This window comes from Equus przewalskii, chromosome 10 (genome assembly GCF_037783145.1).
Source record: "Equus przewalskii isolate Varuska chromosome 10, EquPr2, whole genome shotgun sequence".
NCBI lineage: Eukaryota > Metazoa > Chordata > Mammalia > Perissodactyla > Equidae > Equus > Equus przewalskii.
Genome location: NC_091840.1, coordinates 8,262,504 through 8,281,420, shown reverse-complemented (window position 1 = coordinate 8,281,420; position 18,917 = coordinate 8,262,504). Strand labels below are relative to the sequence as shown.

The window sequence follows — 18,917 nt, the reverse complement described above, 5'->3', positions numbered from 1 at the left end:
CAGGACCCCGTGCAAGAGAGAGCAGGAGCAGTCACTGGAGGCCACTGGACCCCCCAGCCCCCACTGATGTGAGCACTCACTTTCCAATATCAGAGTCCAAGAATTGGGCGGAAAGGGGACTTTCTTTTCCCTAAAGTTGGAGAACACAGGCTTCTTCCTGCTAGGTGGCTCTGAGCCCTGGCTAAGAGTGCGGGACATGCTGTGTTGCATCCCTGGGGTCAGTGCGGGGCCAGGCGAGGTCCTGGCTTTGTGAGGCTTGTCTTTTGGCTCTCCTGGTGGAGGAGGCGGGGGTGTCTGCACCTCAGAACATCAGGTGGCCACTGAACAAGCAGATGCCAGAACGGCAGTGGACGTGGCCTTTCTCTTGTCCCCGAGGCCCTGGGGCTTGCTGCAGAGGGACCAGGCTGTTAGGAGCAGCCAGAGCCAAGGACAGTCAAACCCTCCGGAAAAGATGCTTTCTTGGCCTGAGAACCCTGGAGCGACCCCGAAAACTCAGGGGCGGGCGAGGGGGTTTGAGGGGGAGGACAGAGAGGAAGGGAAGGAAGCATCAACTTGGCAGCATCCCGACTGGCTCCGGGCAGGATGACCAGGCTATTATTGTCCGGTGCCGCCCCCCACGGAGCCACAGCTAATCTGGACCCTGTTTCCGCTCCAGCTCCAGGAGGCAGAGTCAGGGAGCCGTCTTTGAAGGAGGGAGGCGAGCTTCGGGGGCCTTTCCTGCCTCCCCTCAGCTAGAGGGACGTGGGACAGAACACTTTGTCCTGCTGACGGAAGCTTGCAGGCTCCCAGGGGCTCACATTTGGCCGATGACATTGATAGAGAGTGGCTGGGATAGGCAGACAGACCAGACCCTTGGGAGCCAGTGGGAGGAAAGGGTTTCCCTGGAGCCAGAGCTTGCCCCCAAAGAGGATGACACTTAGGAACTGACTGCACGGGTCTTGCTCTCCCCTTAAAAGAAAAGGTAATTGACAGAATGGGAAGCAGCGGGTTGGAAAAGATGCTCAGGGGAGGCCAGGACCAAAGGCTGTATTCGAGTCCACCAGGAGAGAACTTGATGGCAGCAAAGGAGGGGACTGGTGCAGTGATGACAGCCCAGGACGAGCTCAGATATCCTGGGCTCCAGCCTCTGCTCCTCCACTGACCAGCTGCGGGACCCTGGGCAAGAAGCCTCGGTTCCCAGGCCACTCTTGCTCATCACAAAGTGGGAATAAGGCCTCCCCTGCTCATCCCCAGGGCTTCCAGAAGGATTAAGTGTAATACTGCCTGAGAAGCAGCTTTGGGCATTATCGAGCGGGCTGACTCTGCACAAGTGGGCAGCAGAATTCTTACCATCACCCTCTCCCTCTGCCCTGCCCTGCCATCCAGCCTCCTAACTGGTTTCCCTGCCTCCATCCTCTCCCCTCCACCAGTCCGTCTTCTGTACAGTAGCCAGAGGAATCTTTCCAAGATAAACCAGATCCTGCTGTCCAACTGCTTAAACCCACCAGTGGCTTCCCAACGCACGCAGAATCAACCCCAAAGTTCCTTCCAAGGCCCCCAGACACCCTCGGACCTCTCACCCATCTTCTTGTGAGCCACCTGGCTTCCTTTCTGTTCCTCTAATCCCCTCCAGCCTCCAGGCCTTTGCACCTGCTGTTCCCTCCGCCCGGAACACCCCTCCTCCAGCCCCTCCCACCACTGGCCTCTTCTTCTCACTCAGATCTCAGCTCAGATGTCAGCCCCTCAGTCAGACCTAGCCCCTGCCTCCGTCCTTAGATCGTTCCCCCCTCACCGCCATCTGAGAGTCATTCATCTAGATACTGGTTTACGGTCTGTCTCCCTCCCTGGGGTGGGGGCCTTGTCAGTCTCCCTCCCTGCTGTGTTCCCAGCAGCCAGCACAGCGTGGGCCCATAGGAGAGGCTCCATAAACACTTGTGGAATGAACAAAGTCAGGGAGACATAAGAAAGTCAGGTGGGAGCAAGGCAGGGAGCAGAAGTGGGCTGGCAGGGGGTGGACTGGCCATCGGCAAGGTGGGCTGCCAGGGGCAAGATGGGGGGAGGATGGGCGAGAGCTGGGGGCTCTCTCCAAGGCTTTATGTGGACAGCTGCTCTCTTCTGAGCACTCACACGCAGGCCCCTTTGTGGGCTGTGCTCTCCCACTCTGGAGGGCATCTCCTGGGGCCTGGGTACCCAGCCCCAATCTCTCCGCACTGGGATAAGGCAGCTGCTTCCACTGCCCGAGGAGCAGAGCCCCGGCAGGACCTCCTCCGCTCGCCCCCTGCCCACCTGCCCCCCACCCCTCCAGCCGCTCCCCCCACCTGCTTGTTGGGTCTGGGCCCGGGTGGGGGTGCTCCGGGGCCCGTCCCCTGCCGCATTGAAGGCTGCCACGCTGACCATGTAGGCTGTGTAGCCGGTCAGGTTCTTGAGTTTCACCCCGCTCTCGGCCAGGAACAGCGTCTTTACCCGCTCGGTGACGTTCTGCCGCTGGGCTTCCCAGAAGTAAATCTGTGGACACAGGCGATCATGGGAGTGAGGGGGACAGCCGGCCGGCTCCCCTCCAGCCCTGCACACCCTAGGCTCTCAGAGACACCTTCATTCACACCATCCACACGCCCGGATGGGAGGCCTGAGCTGCCCGGGATGGAGTATAGAAGTGGCTAAGAGCTGTTTTAGAAACCCTTCCGGAAACTTCCTTTTCATAGCTAATACTCCAGTCTCTGCTGGACCGTAAAACCTCACAAGGGCACTAACACCGTGCACCTGCAGCGCCAGCAGGATTAGGCATATCACTTAATTCTTAATTCGGAGGCCCGTCAGCCTCAGAATATAGTTACCGGAGGCATAAACTAATCCTGTTCTGTAGGAGCCTGAGATTCGGAGATGAACGCAATGTAGAGTCCACCTTGGCTAAGAGCAGGTGCAGGGCCCAGGCCATCAGCGTCGCCTGGGAGCCGGTTAGGGGTGCAGGGTGTCAGGCCCAGCCTGGACCTGCTGCATCAGCAGTGAAGGTCGACAAGGCTCCCGGTGGGTTGCCGCACACGACAGTTTGGGAAGCCCGTGGTGGAGGAGGCCGGGGCTGTGACAGAAGGCCGGCCTGGGCTGAACCCCAGGGCCATTTACTAGCTGTGTTACTTGGCCGGTGGCTTCCCTGAGCCACAGTTTTGTTGTCCATACGGTGGGGTTAAGGACACCCGCTTCCCAGGACCCAGGAGAGGAGGGGAGGTTGCGAGGAGTGGGGAACCGAGACCCCGGGTGGCAGCAGCAGGTTTGAGTCCGGGAGCACGCGGGGGCTCCCCAGTGCTTCCAGCGACTTCACTGGGGTTCAGCAAGGGTTCACGCTGGGAGTCAGGGAAGCCGGAGTCTCCACTGGTGTTGGAACTCTCCCGACACTAAGCTCCAGACACTGAGCTCGTGGAAGCAGCAAGCCCGCGCCTCGCGGACGATTAGAGAGCATCTGGCACCCCCTGCTGGCCGTGGAGGCTTCCGCACGCTCTTGACGTCGCCTTTCTCAGTCTGCCTGGAGGAAGCTCATAAAAGCCCAGAAGAGCTAATAAAAGTGTCCTCACCCGGTGTGCATGACCGGCGGTCAGGAGCCCTCGTTACCAGGAAATCCTTGCTGTTCTCCACCCTGCCCCCGCCCCTTTGTTACAGAGTCTTCAGATATGGGTAGATGAGCGAGTGTTGAAGCAGTCACTCATCAAGCCTTCACTCCCTCACTCCTTCGCCCACTCACAGCCACGGGGATACAACAGCGGACAAAGTTCCTGCTGAACTTGGGGTGCAGGGGAACGGTCAAGGTGAATGCTAAACTCTGGTTGTTATCAGCACATAGATGGTGCTTGGGGAGTGCGCCCAAACAGAATTAATGAGCTAGAGAAGAGCCCCACGGAGTGAGTCCTGGGGCTCCGGGGTTCAGGGGTTGGGGAGAGGAGCTGGAACAGCAGGGAGAGAGGAGGAACAGCCAGTGGGGCAAGCCAAGAGAAGAAGGCACTCCTCAAACGAGGGAGAGATCTGCCCGTCCACACCGGTGCTAAGCCAGGAGGCTGACGCCCTCTGAACAACATGGGAATTACATGGCCTGGACCGGAGGAGCTTTGGTGGGGGTGGGGAGACTGGGACCTATTTGGAGTGGGTCCCAGAGAGACTGGGAAGAGGGGGCGGCTACAGAAGATTCTTTGGAGGATTTCTGCTGTAAAGGGACCCACCAGAGAAACGGCTGACCGCTGGGAGGAAACGTGAGGTCAGGAAAAGCATTCAGAAGATGAAACGTATTTCAGGATGCTTTATGCCCTGCCCGGGGAGAGAGAAGAGCAATGATGAAGGAGAGATGGGCAATGGCTGGATCCTGTTCTTGGGCGGGGGGTTCAGGACCCAGGGCCACTATATGTACATAGACGGGGCCCCCTCAGCAGGTGGGTCTCACGCGTGTGCACCGAATTCCGCAGGCCTTTGATAGATGATGGTGAACTGACATTTGTGCAAATGGCACAAGGGGCCGAACCCTGACCTGGCCCCCAAGGGGCACACGGCCGAGCTGCAGTCAGGCCGATGGGGATCCGGTGTGTGCTGGAGCACACGCCCCACAGGGGCCCACATCGTGGTGGGTTTGGCTCCCTGTGTCTCATGCACTGGAGCCAGGCCTGGCACATCACTGGTGCTCAATAAGCATTTGCTGATGAACAAATGCCTTATACAGAGTAGGCGTAGGAGTGAATCATCATGTCGCCACCTTCCATCTACCAATTCCCTGCTCTTTCTGGCTTTGTCGTACACAACAAACTGAACTTCAGCCGCAGTTAAATTACGTCCACAAGCCACACAGCTGACTGTTGCTGGAGGAAAGCCACACTTCTAGTTCATGAGCACAGCCTTGAGTGGGCCAGCCCCCGCGCTGCCCTGCCCTGGTCCACACACTGTGTGGTTTCATCTATTCCTCCCCCGTCTCCCCTCCCTACCCATCCTCACTCCAGCCCAGGACCCTTCATTGGGAAACAAGCAATCAGATGTCCACCACCTCCCTTTGCCCTCTGCACTGCCCCCTGCCCCTCCCTCCTGCCACCATGGCGGAGCTGCCGGCTCCCTTCTGAGGTGACTCCATATTCGTGCACTAAATCCTGGCCCCTCTCACCTCCCCCAGGACATCACCCCAGCACAGCTTCCTCTCTTCCCTGAATCACCAAATGTTTCCTCCTTCCAGGATCATTTCTGTCGGCACACCCACGAGATGTTATTTCTCCCGTCTGGACACCCCCTCTGTTGACTGTCTTTTTCTAGCTTCTATCCCATTTTGCAACTTCCCTTTAAAGTAAAACTCCTCAAAAGGGATGTCAGTACTTGCTGCCTCCCCTCATTCTCTCTTGAACCCACCACAAGCAGGCATCTCCTGCCCCCAACTCTTGTCAGAGTCACTGGTGAACTCAACCTGGTTAATGCAATAATCTGGGGCTCGGCAAACTCTTTCTGAAAGGACCAGGTAATACATATTTCAGGCTTTGCAGAGCTCACCATCCCTGCTGCAACTATTCCGCTCTGCCACTGTAACTCAAAAGTAGCCACAGGCAAGTCGTAAACAAATGAGTGTGGCTGTGTTCCAATAAAACTTTATTCACAAAAACAAGTGGAGGGCCAGATTTGGCCCATGGGTTGCAGTCTGCCAAGCCCCTGAATAATCGCTTCCTAGATTTCATTTTGTTTGAGTTCTCAGTAATAGTTGGCACGTGTGATTCTCCCTCCTTCTGGAAGCGCATTCTTCATGTGGGGTCTGAGACTTCACTCACTTTTTTTGGTTCCAGGGCTCAGTTTTCAGACTTCTTCTGTTCTCTGTCTACACACGTCTAATCTCCCGGTTTTCAGTGCCATCTACACGCTGAGGACTCCACAGTTCACATCACCAGCTTAGACCCTCTCTCTTGAGCTCCGCACATGGATGTCCAGCTCCGTTCGGTGTCTCCCCTTGGACATCCAGCAGAAGCCTTGAACTGACTCCAGCTCTCCCCACAAGCCTGCTCCGTCCACCATCTCTTGCCTTTTCCTGTTCTTAACTGGAAGCTCCATCATCCAATTGTTCAGAAATCCTTGTCACTTCTCCTTCTGTCACACCCCACATTTAACTCATTAGCAAATTCTCCCAGCTCTACCGTTCAAATGGAACCAAGAGAGCAAAGGCTTCTCGCCACTGCCGCCCCTGGTCCAGGCCACCACCGTGTCTCACCTGGATTACTCAGTCTCCTTTTTGTGGTTTTGTGCTTTCCCCATTTCAGATTACTCTCAGCACAGCATTCAGCACAACTCTCCCAAAACCCAAGTCACCCTTGTCCCTCCTCTGCCCCAACCCTCCATGGCTGCCATCTCATTCAGATTGACAGCCAAGCCCTTGAGGGCTCTAGGTGACGTGGGCCCAGTCGCTGCTTCGACCCATCTCCCATCTTCCTGCCCCCACCCACTCTGGGACACACGGAGCTGTTTGAGGGTCTTCGTACATGCCAAGCACCCACCAACCCCAGGACCTTTGCCCCTCTTTCCCCTCTTTCTAGAACATTCTTCTCCCTGATCCATGTGATTCACATCCTGTTCTCTTTCACTTTTGCTCACGCGTCACCTTCTCATCAAGTCCTTTCCTAATGACCCTATTAAAGTTTCAAACCTCCCCCTGAGTCTCTCTTCCCCGCCCGTTAACCCACTTCATTTTCCACCGTCTGGAGGTGCTCTGCATTTTGTGCATCACTGGTTTTCCTTCCCTACAATTTAAGCTCATGTTGTCTCTCCGCTCACTACTTTATTCCCAGCACAGAGAACGCCACTGGCACAAAATAACTGCTCAACAAAGACACGTCATTGAAAGACTGTCGCTGCGTGTGTGCCTGCCCGTGCTCACGGCTCAACCTGCGCTCCCCGGCTGGTGATGTTAAACATTGTTAATGTTAATGTTAACTAATGTGGAAGTTAATTCACGTCTGGGAGGCGGCAATTCCGTTTCCCCAGCTAATGTCCACAGTTGCGATGTTTCTCAGAGCACGCCCACATCTGCTGTGTGATACCCGGTGTCAGTGCACCACAGATTTCCTGGTCTGTACGTTAACTGGAGACTTCCACACCTCGACAGTCTAGTGGCTGCCAAACTGTTGCAGGCTCCGCTCCGGCTCCTTCTTTCCAGGGGAGGCATATGCTAGTGGTGCAATATTTAGTTTCCCAGCTGGCGCTCCTGGGCGAGGACTCGAGGGGCGTCATCCATCTTTAGAGCTTCCTTGGCAAGACGCCTTTCCTCCTCTCTCCCGCCTCCCTCACCCAGAGGGAAAGAGACTCCTATTCTGGATTCTGCCTTAAACCCAGGCCGCCCGTACCGACGAGCCCTGTGACTCAGGCAAGCCCCTCACCTGTGCTGAGACTCGGTTTCTCCCTGTGCAGGGAGGGGCTGAGCCAGGTCAACCAGGAGGCCCCTTGTGGTTGTCACATTCCCCACCCGCCACTGCCCTGGGCTGCTCCCTGGAATCACAAACAACCCCCAGGAATCAGAGCGGCGCTGGACCCTGGCACAGGAGGCAGCCTTGAACACGGCCAGGGGCTGTGCATCCCAACGGCTCCAGCCGACGAGACACATCACTATTATCATTACTTCCACCGCCTCCCCTCGTGGTTCTGTGCTCAGTGCATCCTCTCCACTCATCGCAGGGTGAGGACCGGCAGACCTGGAGTCTGACTCTTTGCTACCTGCTTTTGTTGGTGACCTTGCTGGACTTAACCTGGGTCTCGGTTTCCTCATCTATATGATAGTCACCAGCTTTACAGGGCTTTCAAGAGACTCAGGAGTTCTAAAGGGCTGTGCAAATTTTAGAGATACGTGGAATCCTGTCCTAACACATGACATCATCTAAAATCTAGAAATAATTGTAAACAGAGATTTCCAAGTCGCAGCCACTGGTCCTTTGCTAATTGGCCCTCCAATCAGCATCAGTATTGTAATTAGGTCTGGCCAAATGAGTTTCCTGCCTCTGAGCTCAACCTGCCCCTGGGATGCTGCCGAGGACAGGTGTAGCTTTGCTCCAGCTGCACAACATTTCTGTGCACTGGGTGCAAACAGCCAAGGGAGCAGGTGCAGAGCAGGGGACCTCACCCATCTACCACCCACGGGTCACTCCCAACCCCCAGCCCAGACCTTCGCCCCTCAGGACCCTCTCTTCTGCTGGAGTGCCCGTACCTTGTAGCCCTGGATGTCTCCATTCTGGCTCTCCAGCGGGGGTGGCTCCCACGTCACATCCAGCTGGGTGGCTGTGGCACCGTGCACGGCCACATTGCGGGGTGCTGCTGTGGGCACTGGAGGGTGTGAGGGGTCGTCAGCGTGAGGTGTGAGTGGACTTGAGGGAGGAGGAGGTGGGCTGGGGAGGGCTGGGACCCCCGGTCCCGTATCTCCTCTAGCTGGGCTTCTTGGAGTGGGAAAGGCATGCTGGGGCTGGAAGGGCAGGTGGTGCTCACCTGCCTCCCCGACAAAGACCTCCTGCGGGGGGCTCAAGGGCCCCTCGCCCACGGCGTTGTATACGCTCATCCGTATCTCGTATCTCCGGTGCTTGTTCAGGTCTGCGGGGCGAGAGTTGGGGAGGGAGAAACACGCAGATGTCAGGTCCCTGCAGGGACAGAGCCAGTATGGAGGGTGGAGGCTGTGGGGGAGCGATGACACACCCCTGCGATTCTACTCCCCTCCTGAAGATTCAGGAAAGAAGAGGTAAGAGGTAGGGGGCGGGGGCATGTGCTCCTCCCTGGGACTCTGGACACAGGATCACTCAGGCTGGCTTCCTGGCCAAGAGTGACCATATCGGTCACTTAGAGACTGAAAGTGACCCTACTAATATTTATGCTGGGACAACCAGTGTGAACTGCAATTGGCCCGAGCACTCTGGGTCATAGGTCACTCCTTCCCCACACGGTGGCAGATGCTTGAAACTCCCAGCTGCACCCCCAGGCCCCATCAATCAGCTCTTTACACAGGGCTCAGCCCTGAAGGGAAGGAGCAAACTGGATGTGAATCGGGGCTGAGAAACCCTGCCAAGTCTGGGGTGCCTGCGTGGAGATGGCTGGACAGAAGCTGGGAGAGAGCAGCTGCAGGAGAAGGGCTCCGACACTCTGGGCTGGGGACGCTGTCCCTCCTCGCGGGGTGGGGTGGGGGATGGCTGAAAGATTCTCCCCACCTCCCTTCCCCACCTTCCCCTCCCAGGTGGAAGTTCCACCCTTCACCTGGAACGTGCGTGGGGGAGTCACCCGAGTTTAACTGGCCACGCAGCCTGTGTGGGCCATTGGCTGAGGAGGAAGGACAATCCAGTCTCAAACTCGAGCTGCTTCCTAAGCAGGAGGTGCCCTTATCAAGGCTCTGGGCCTTCAGGAGAAGCGTGGCTGGGACTTTAGACACAGGGCAAGGGCTTGGGGTGGGCATCCAGTGGGAACATTTCCCAGTCCCCAGAGGGAAGATGGGGCTCTGCTCACTCCAGAGGTCAGGCTCAGCCTGGAAGACCGAGCTGTGTTGAAAAGTGCCTTTGATGGGCCAAGACGGGGCAGCCACGATGGGGACGAGAGTGGGACCAGCAGCTCCCCCCATGGACACCTGTCGTCGTCCCCCTGACACCCAGAGCATGAGATCATAGCCGTTTTCTTTTCTATCCCACACCTGCTGGATGATGGGCCGGAGGAGACCTTCCTCGGTGACCCCCTACATTTTTGTGTGTTTTGGGAAAGTCAAGTGTACTGAGTGGCCCTGTTCTTCAAGCAGCCTGAGGTGGGCACACCACTCGGCCGGTGGCCAGGCGTCCTCAGAGGCCCCACTCCCCATCCCTGGGAAGGCGTGGGCCCGATTCGGGGCCGCCATGCAAGGAGACTTACTGTCTAGCTCGTAGTGCGTGAGGCTGGGCCGGCTCAGGTTCCGCATGGAGTACATGGCTACGGGGTGGGGCGGCGGAGGGGGCCAGAGGAGACAGCAGACAGAGGAGGTTAGTACACACACCCCCGCTCCACAGAGACCCCAACGAGGCGGGTGGGACGGGAGAGAGGGGGCCTGGCAACACACATGCAGAGGGAAGGAGTTTCCAGATCCTGATGGTGAGTTAGGGGCTAGGACAGGAGTGGGGCGGGCGGAGGAGGCAGCTCCCAGGACAGTGCTGCCCCCGCCCCGGTGTGCACTGGTCTGAGGTCACGGGACCCCTCGGAGCTCAGCATCCCTGGGGGCAGCTCTGCGGGACCCTCCAGTCCCACTGGCTCCCTTGCCTAAGGAGGAGCTCCTGAGAACCACCGTGAAATAGTGGTGTTGTTAACATCCTCCTGTGAACCAGAACCCACTTTACTACCAGGAAATACGACTCTACTATACTCAGGCAATGTAAGATCACAACCAGAAGCACATGTCTGCAAAAAGGAAGAAATAAAAATAACGCAAGCTGTCGGATCAGCCACTTCCGAGTTTTCTATTAATATTCGTTTGCTACGCCTTCAATCACTTTGTCGCCTGCTAACATGCGCTAGAAGACAAGACACAAAAGGTTTAAGACAACTATGGGAGGAGAAACCAAGACGGGGAGGATCTTAAATTGCTCCTCCTCTCCCGCCAGTCTCTGGTGGGGGGAGCGGTCCCACCACCCACCTGGGGACCCAAATCCTCTGGATGCCTCCCTCCCTGTCCCCTCCATGAGTCAGTCGTGGAGCCCGCAGCACGTCAGCTCCCACACTGGCCCTCCATTCCATCCCATCCCAGGCCTGTTATCTTGACTCCAACCTCCCACTCTCACCTATGTCACCGCCTCTGGACTCCATCGCCAGCCATAACCGGAAGCCACCAAGGCAACCCTCCAGACCCCAAAGTGTAACCACATCATTCCTCACTTGTGACTATCCCTGGGATGCCCACCTGCTCCTGGCTCTTTCCTTTCTGCTGCAGACGCAGGCTCCATGCCGAGGTCCCCAGGGCAGAACAGGGACCTCCCCGAGGAACCAGAGGGGGCCAGATGGCAGGCTCTGGGATGTGACCGGGCTCAGCTTCTGGTCTTCCTTCCCACCTCAGGCCCTTTGCACATGCTGGGCTCTCCCCTTCCCTTTGGACTGATAGACTTGGAATCATCCATCAGTGTCAGTGGCACAGCCATGCCCCAGGGAAGCCTTTTCTGACCCCAGTTTAGACTCTCCTGGAACATGTCCTTCACAGCTGTCATGACAACAGTCTTAGACATCTATCTCAGGGTTTACTTCTAGAACACCTGGCTCCTCCTCCAGCCTGCAAACTCGGAGAGGCCGGGGACCCTGTCTGTCCTGTTCACTGGCGTGCCCCCCCAGTGTCTGGGGACATGCAGAAGGAGCTCAAGAAATACTCTCTCAGGGATGGAATGGGACAGGGCGAGAGGCGCACACGGGGGAGGGCGGCTGGGCTTCAGGTTAGAGCGTTTCAGGAAGCTGAGAGCTTCAGGGCAGGGAGGCCAGCGAGCCGGCCCCACCCCCCTCACTCCCGCGGACGTCACTCACAGGTAAGCTCCGCCCACTTGGCCCCGGGGTTGTTGATGCCGCGCAGCGTGAAGCCCCTGAGGCCCTCGTAGAGCAGCTCCCGGTACCGGATCCGGAAGCCCAGGAGGATGCCATTGATCTTGTCCTCCGGTGGTGGCTGCGGGGACCGGAGTGGGGGATGGGGAGGGGCCGGGACCACCGCGGCTCTCCCGCTTCTACGTGCTCCTCCCTTCCTCCCCATCCTGCCTCCTGCGGCCCCAGAGCAGGGACCGAGTCTCAAGCAGGAAAAGCAATCAAAACGGCACTGAGCATTATTAATTTACAGAGCATTTCCAACCCGGTTATTTCCTCCCTGCCGGAATTCCGTAGGAGGCAAGGAAGGACAAAAATCACCATGCCATCCCCGCCGAACCGAGCAGGAAAGCGAGGCTCAGAGAGGGTGAGGAACGTGCCCAAGGTCACACAGCATCGTTGGGGCCCCGGCATGACTCTGGCTCTTCTGAGAGAGCTGGTCCTTGCCTAGGAGCTCCCTCATGTTCACCAGCCTCCCTCGGCCTGCTGATCCCTCTGCGTACCACCTGGCCTACATTTCCTCGAGTTTCCCATGTCAGCTCCTCTGCCTGGAGAAGGGCGCGTGCTCCTGCCTGCCTGTGCTGCCCGCTCGGCCTCTATCCTTCTCTCCTTTGCTGTCTGCTCTCTACACGGCTGAGCAGCAGAACAGGCCTCAGGAGAGGGTGGAAGCCACTTTCTATGATGCCTCTTTTAAAAGACCCGCTGCGCCTGTTCAGCCTTTATTAGCTCCTTAATTGCATCCCTGGCTGCCGCTGGCACCTCCCTGCCCGCTCGGTCCCGCTCTGCTCCAGCCTCGTCCACCAAGGCGCCAAGCTGCACTAGGTCGTTTTCACTCAAGGGCGGCCGGGGCCCGGGGTGTGGGGGTCCCCCTTATTTTCTCTTCAAGGGCTTTCTCCTAGTGGGGGCTGCAGGTGGGCGAAGGTTGGTGCTGCCCCTCTGACCCGGGAAGCGGAGACAGGAGTTCGCGATTCGGGGCCTCTACTGAGCCCAGAGGCTGGCCTTCAGAGGGCACGGGGTGGGGGGTCCTGCTGGCCATCACGGGCAGCCTGGTCCCTAAGATGTGTCCTGCCGTCTTCTTCAGGCCATGGCAAGTGACAAAGAGCGGGCAGCTGGGGCGGAGCAGAGGATGGGGTTCCTCTGTGCCCGGACAACGGGTTCCTGCTCACGGTGACAGGATGGCAGCCCCGTCAAGGCGCAGGTCAGGCGTCCACACCTGTGTTTGTCTCTCTATGAGGAATCCCTTTGCTGACAGGGGGGCTGGGTTTCCTGGAGACTCTGGGGGCGCTGGAAGCCCCGGGGACGTTTCTGTCGAAGGATTCAGCCGACCTAAGGGCACTACGCCCAGTGCCACCCCTTAGTAGCTGTGTGACCTGGATCATTCACATCACCTCTCTGAGTCTGGGTCCTCGCCTGCAGAAGGGGACTGTAGGAGCACCTGCCCCATCTGATTGTCCTGAGCGTGGAATGAGGGGTGTGCAGGTGTGTGTGCACGTGTGTCTGTGCGTGTGCACGTGCGTGTCTGTGTGTGTGTGTACGATGTGTCTGTGGGGTGTTGCCTTCCTGGTCCCAGCACAGAGCTTGTCTGAGTCCTTGTGGGACACGGGCCCCTCCCTGCCTGCCGGGCCGTACCTGCCATCGGATCAGCACGGAGGTGGTGGTGTGGGGTGTCACTGAGATGATGGTGGGCGCTTCGTCGGGGGCTGGGGAGAGAGGCAGACAGATGAGCTCCGGGGCGGGGGCTCAGGCCCCCTGGGAGGCCACAGGGACCAGATTCTGCGCATACTGCACTGGGGGCAGTGCCAGCGTAAATCACCCTCCACGCCCACTGCCCCAACTTCTGTAGAACAAAGGGCCAGTGTGGAGGCAGAGAGGGGCGGGGACCCTGACCCCAGCCCAAACCCAAGGGTCCAGAGCCTTCTCCTCTCTGTCCCCAGAGCCACAGGCCTCTCATGCCGCTGCTGCGGCTCCCCCACTCCCCTCCACTGATTTTCTGGGGTCAGCCACGAGCTGGGGGACATCGGAGAAGAGACACAGTAGAATGCCGGGCTGGGTGAGGGTGCCTGCACCCGTGGCGAAGGCCCCTCTGGCTCAAACCTCCTTGGGACTCTGCCCAGGGAGGCAGACAAAGGGTCCAGCAGGCCGGGTACCCCTCCATCCTGGGGGCCCTCCCTGAGAAGAGAACACCCAGTGCTCAGGAAGGGGCAGTGGGCAAGAGAAAGGGACCCAAGTGAGGGGCACTCACCAGCCTGCAGGGTGGTCAGTGGTTCCGACTCCTCGCTGAACTCGCTGTCCCCAATGTCATTGGTCGCCTTCACCCGGAACTTGTAGGACGTGAAGGGCTTGAGTCTGGGGGGGGATCGAGTTCAGTGAACAGAGGTCCCCCTAATGGCCTCGCCCCGCCATCCCTGCCCTGAGAAAGGAAGGCAGGGGTGCTGACACAGAGGAGAACATAGAGTCACAGAAAGAAAGTCTGCTACAACGGGGACACACAGGGGCCAGGCCTCTGGGGTCCTGAGCTCCCAGGCCGGGCCCTTGACCAAGCCAACTTGGAGTACAGCCTCACCTTTAGCTCCAGTTAGAAGCCATAGGTCCCCAAGAGGAAATGCCACATATTTCCTACCTCGGAGGAACAGGCAGCTGCGAGAGCACCAACAGTGCCCTCTCCGAGCAAGCTCCTCCCCAGGCACTGCCACCCTTGTCTTGAATTTGGTAAACTGCGGAAGGGTCGCGATTCTCAAGGGTTAACCAGCCCTTCGTCTCTAGGAGCCTCATTTCCTCTCCAGGCAAACATCTTCCTTTTTGATTTATTGGGGATGGAGGGGGGAGCGGGGAGGAGGAAAGCATTGCTCAAAACTCTCGGTCACATTAACTGGAATATAAAGAATATGACCCACTAGGAATTAAATTGCGGCCAGAATTTCGGAGCGAAGCTCCACTCCCCTGTTAAAGATGGAGAGGAATGCCGCCCGGCTGGGAGGGATCGCTAATGAAGGAGGACCAGCGCTCCCCTAGGGGGGCTTCTGGGCTCCAGAAGTAGATAATTAAGAGGCAGCCCTAACAGGGCTCCAGAGAGACGGGGAGGGAGGTTGGGACGGAGCTGGAGGGGATGCGAGTGGACGGGAGGGCTCCTGGGTGGTGGGAGCTGAGGTAGAGGCTTGGGGGGGGTGCAGCTCCAGGTGTTCTCGGAGGGGGCTGTCCGGGTGGGGAAAGGTGGGCAGAAATGCTGGTGGCCGGCTCACCTGTCCACGACAAAGGTGGAGGCGTTGTGGCTCACAGACGCGGAGTGCAGGGCCCACCGGCCACTGGGCAGCTCGCGAGTCTGCACAGTGTAGTAGCGCACGGGGGACAGGCCGTCGCTCCCCGGCTCCCAGGACAGCAGCACACTTCGGGCTTTCACGTCCTCCTGCTGCACCACCGGCTTGCTGGGGGGCTGCGGGCGGTCTGGGAGGAGGCGGGGTGGCGGGGGAGAACAGGTGAGCCAATGGTGGAGGGAGGTGAGCTTTCTCAAGGAGGGGAAGGAGGGGCTTTGGGCTGAGGCCTGTCACCGGTGCCCCATCCGTCTCCGTGCACGCAGATCCTGGTAACTGACACTTCCTGAGGGCAGCCCCCACTGGGGACGGGCAGTGAGGCTGGGAACACCCCAGCCCCTTGCCCCTGCCCGCCACGGTGTGAGATGGGACCTGCGCTGCCCCGATCAGGTGGGACGAAGCCCACCTTGCCCTCTGTGGGGCTCTGCTTTACACCCACCGCGTGGCTTCCTTTTCCCGGCCCCACGCCCCACGCCCTGATGCACGGCTTCTCAGCCCGAGTGCTGCGGCGTTAGGGGGAGGATCCTTTGATACGGGCCTGCCCTGTGCAGTGAAGGATGCTTGGCAGCATCCCTGGCCTCCAGCCACTCTGCCTCCTAGTTGTGAAACCCAAAATGTCCAGACATTGCCCAATGTCCCCTGGGGCGCAAAGCAGCCCCCGGCTGAGAACCACTGTCCTGGCTTTTACTGGGAACATTGCCTAATAAATCACATCCACAGGAATGTGGGTCTCAGGCCTGCTTCTGGGGAAGCCAACCTCGGGTGAGGCACCAGCTCAGGGCAGCAGCGGCCACGTCCGCCACCCATCTGGACACGGTCTTTGTCGAGGGAAAGGAAGCTGGTCTCACCCACCTGCCCTGTGGAAAATGGGGAGCAGGGGCAGAGCAAGAGGCTTGGGAGCGCCCCGCTCAGCTCCGGCAGTCCGCTAGAGCCCTCGCTGACCTTCATGGCAGAGATTTGAGCCCACTTTCCATTGCAGACCGGAGCAAGGCAACACTTAATGAGCTGACCCCCAGCCATCACAAGGAGAGGGTCTGAGCACCCGGATTGGCTGGGGTCCCCTCGGCTGACCCGCAGGCTCCCCCAGCCCCCGTGGCAGTCACCTACCTCTCTTCTCGGTGGTCACCACCAAGGCCTCGGCGGCTTCTCCCCAGCCCTTGCGGGTCTGGGCCGTGATGCGGAACAGGTAGACAGACTCTGGCTTGAGGCCAGTGGCCGTGTACTGGCGGGCGCTGGGCGCCAGCACCTCCACCGTGGCAGCGTTGGCTGTGGTGGCGTTGAGCCGGTGTGTGATCTGGTAAGCTGTGGGGAAGGAAGGAAACGGGCCGCACTGGGAAGGAGGGAAGGCTGCTCCTGGAGCCCCCAGAAAGGGTCATTCCTTCCTCGGCCACCACATGTCTGCGCCTGGGCCACCTGGGCTGGGGCTCGTCTGCTTGAAGCCCTCTTGGTCACACTTGTGTCCTCAGCTGCCCTTGGGTATGACTGTGGGGGGCACGCACAGGTGCTCTGTACACTGTTTCTGTGACCCCCATAACAGCCCCAGGTGAGGAAACCGAGGCTCAGAGAGGCCAGACCACCTGCTAGGAAGTGACTGAGTTGGACGTCCAGCCCAGGTGTTTGTAAGTCCAAAGTGCTTGCCCTTCCCGCCTCCACTCTGCCTTTGCAGGAGTGGCATCCATCTGCGGGTGCCAGGACTGGGAGCCTGCGACCAGGCACAGGTGGTCCAGTCCTCTGTTTTACAGAAGGAGCTGAGGCCATGGAGGGAAGCTGACTTACTCAAGTCACACACCGTGTGAGTCTTCTCCTGTGAGGCTGTGTGCGCGTGTGCTGGAGGGAACCCTGAATATGAAATGATGCTTCTGACCCCAGCATACCTCCCAGCGCCTGAGGTCCAGTTTCCCACTTGTGAGCCCAGCTGTGCTGCGCTGGCCAGTGTGCCCTCACCTGGCCACACTCAGGAACAGCAGCCAAGGTTTACCAGAAGGCCAGTTGGCTTGGGGCATTAGGGGCACAAAGTTAACCCATGGTCCTTAAGGGACCTGAGCTCTGGCCTTGCCCTCCCGCCGATAATCTCACAGACTGAGATTTCCAGTGGGAGAAATAAGACTCAGAATCCTTCTTGAGGAGACGTGGACACTTCCTGGACCTAGTCTTCCTCTGGCCAACACCGACCATGCCTCCTTTACACCTTCTACCTCCTCCTTCTTCCTGGGGCCAGGGCACGGGGAGGGTAGAGGCTTACCGAGAATGATGCCATTGGGAGCAGCAGGGGGCTGCCAGATCAGGCGCACCGATGTGGTCCTCACCTCCGGGAACAGGATGCCCATGGGTGGTCCTGGGACTGGAGGGGACAAAGCAAAAGTGGTGACAGTGTGGCTGACGCTCAGCCCTGAGCCTAGACCAGCTCAGCAGAGCAGCACGGCAGGCTCAGCTCAGCTCAGTGAACTTTGTGGAGTGCTGCCCTGTGCCTGGCATGGTGTCCTAATGCAGGACAGGAAGATGCTACCAGTGTGGTTTCTTCCCTCAAAATTGGCATCATTTGGTAGGAACTGGAAGGGACCAAGGCTCCAGCCCCCTTTAGCTCAGTGTCCGTGGACATGTGCACACATATGTATGCACAGGGCTGCCTTCTGAACTGGGCGATGGGACCCTGTCCTGGGTCTGTGCTCTAGAAGGTACCACTCTGACTTCCTTCCCTCCGTGGGTGAGGCGGCCGTGGGGCAAAGGGAGGCACCCTCCAGAACCTGCACCATTCCTCTTTCTAGACCCGATTCTGGAACCTGGGATCCTGGAATTCCCTGTCCAGACAGCCGCAAGCATGCTTCCAGGGTCTGCATGGGGCTGTCCCCGGAGCCACCCTCCTGAGGGTGGACTGGCACCTCAGGACCGAGGGATGGCCAAGCAGTAGCTGTTTTGGGTGTTGGGATGGAGACCGAATGACATGGGCCAGAGGAGAGGGTGGGAAGAGAGCAGGTAGGGGGGTGGAGGAGGCTTGGGGGCAATGCTTCCTGCGCTGCCCCATTCCGACACAGAAGGCCAAGAAGTCTGAGACTTCTACACTTGAACTCAGCCTTCCAGGTCATTATGAGGGTACATTTGTCAAGGCAACAGCATAGAACATATTTAATTTAACAGATCGTTAGCTTGATTTATAACCTGGATATAGAGACGTATGCTGTTTGGGTTTCCTTTTGCACTCTTGTCCGAACCCCACAAATGTTTGTGGTGGGTAGTATGTGAGTATGCGGCGGGGAGGAAGGACGGGGAAGGACCTGTCAGTCAGCCTTTGCCAGGAGTTTTGCTGCAGAGATGCAGGCCTACAGCCCCGCTGGTGTCACTCTTTTGCAAACAGGCCCAGGAGGCTCAGGCCCAGGAACCATCAAGCCTCTCCCTTGCACAGACCTTTACTTAAAGTGATCCTGCCTCAGGCGATCAAGAAATCAAAACGGATGCGAAGTCTCTTTTCTGTACACTTGTCCCAGAGAGAGTGCAAGAGGCGGAATCAGATGTCACACTGCCCTTGCACTGTCATTTTTTCCTTTGGGATGCACCATCTGTAATTAGCATCCCTTGCAGTGGGGATGGGACTGAGCTGGACCTCGGTGACCTGCCCCCCCACAGGAGAAGCCTGAGGCCACGGTTCCCTCCGGGGCAGAGCGTGACCCCAGAGGGCCAGGACTGGGCAGGCAGGACTAGGGCAGCTTCTGGTCTTCCCAGACCGGCAGGGATTTGAACTCACCATCATCCAGTGTCCGCTCCAGGATGGGAGGGTGGCTGGGGCTGCCGTCCCCGATGCGCGTGAAGGCCAGCACCTGGACCTCATAGAGCACGTATTTGCCCAGGCCTGTGAGCTGGGCGCTGCGGGACGAGTTCCCTTCCACCAGCCAGAACCGGGGCTGGGAGTCTGAGTCCTTCTCCTTGTACATGACCTGCCGGAGCCCAGTGCAGGGGTGAGGGCCTCGGGCCTGGGGTGGTCCTGCCAGCACCTCTCCCAAGTCTCACCCCCAGGAGCGAGGTGGGCGGGGATGGAGCCGGCAGACCAGGGGTCCTTGGAGTGGCTGGGCCCCAAGGAGGCATGGGGTAACTGCG

General features: G+C 58.7%; 1 protein-coding gene across 3 annotated transcripts in view; it reads right to left on the bottom strand.

The window, feature by feature from the left end:
* Positions 1 to 18,917, bottom strand: part of SDK2 (sidekick cell adhesion molecule 2) — a 273,541-nt gene that overhangs the window by 29,584 nt on the left and 225,040 nt on the right. For 2 of the 3 annotated variants that reach the window (XM_070560092.1, XM_070560094.1), the window contains 11 exons: positions 18,568 to 18,757; positions 17,071 to 17,169; positions 15,936 to 16,130; positions 14,760 to 14,961; positions 13,763 to 13,866; positions 13,150 to 13,220; positions 11,470 to 11,605; positions 9,844 to 9,900; positions 8,449 to 8,550; positions 8,174 to 8,289; positions 2,298 to 2,484 (listed from right to left, as the gene is read on the bottom strand). In XM_070560092.1, coding sequence (XP_070416193.1) covers positions 2,298 to 2,484; positions 8,174 to 8,289; positions 8,449 to 8,550; positions 9,844 to 9,900; positions 11,470 to 11,605; positions 13,150 to 13,220; positions 13,763 to 13,866; positions 14,760 to 14,961; positions 15,936 to 16,130; positions 17,071 to 17,169; positions 18,568 to 18,757 — 1,459 coding nt within the window. The remainder of the gene's footprint in view (positions 1 to 2,297; positions 2,485 to 8,173; positions 8,290 to 8,448; positions 8,551 to 9,843; positions 9,901 to 11,469; positions 11,606 to 13,149; positions 13,221 to 13,762; positions 13,867 to 14,759; positions 14,962 to 15,935; positions 16,131 to 17,070; positions 17,170 to 18,567; positions 18,758 to 18,917) is intronic. The other variant, XM_070560093.1, reaches the window with a different exon arrangement.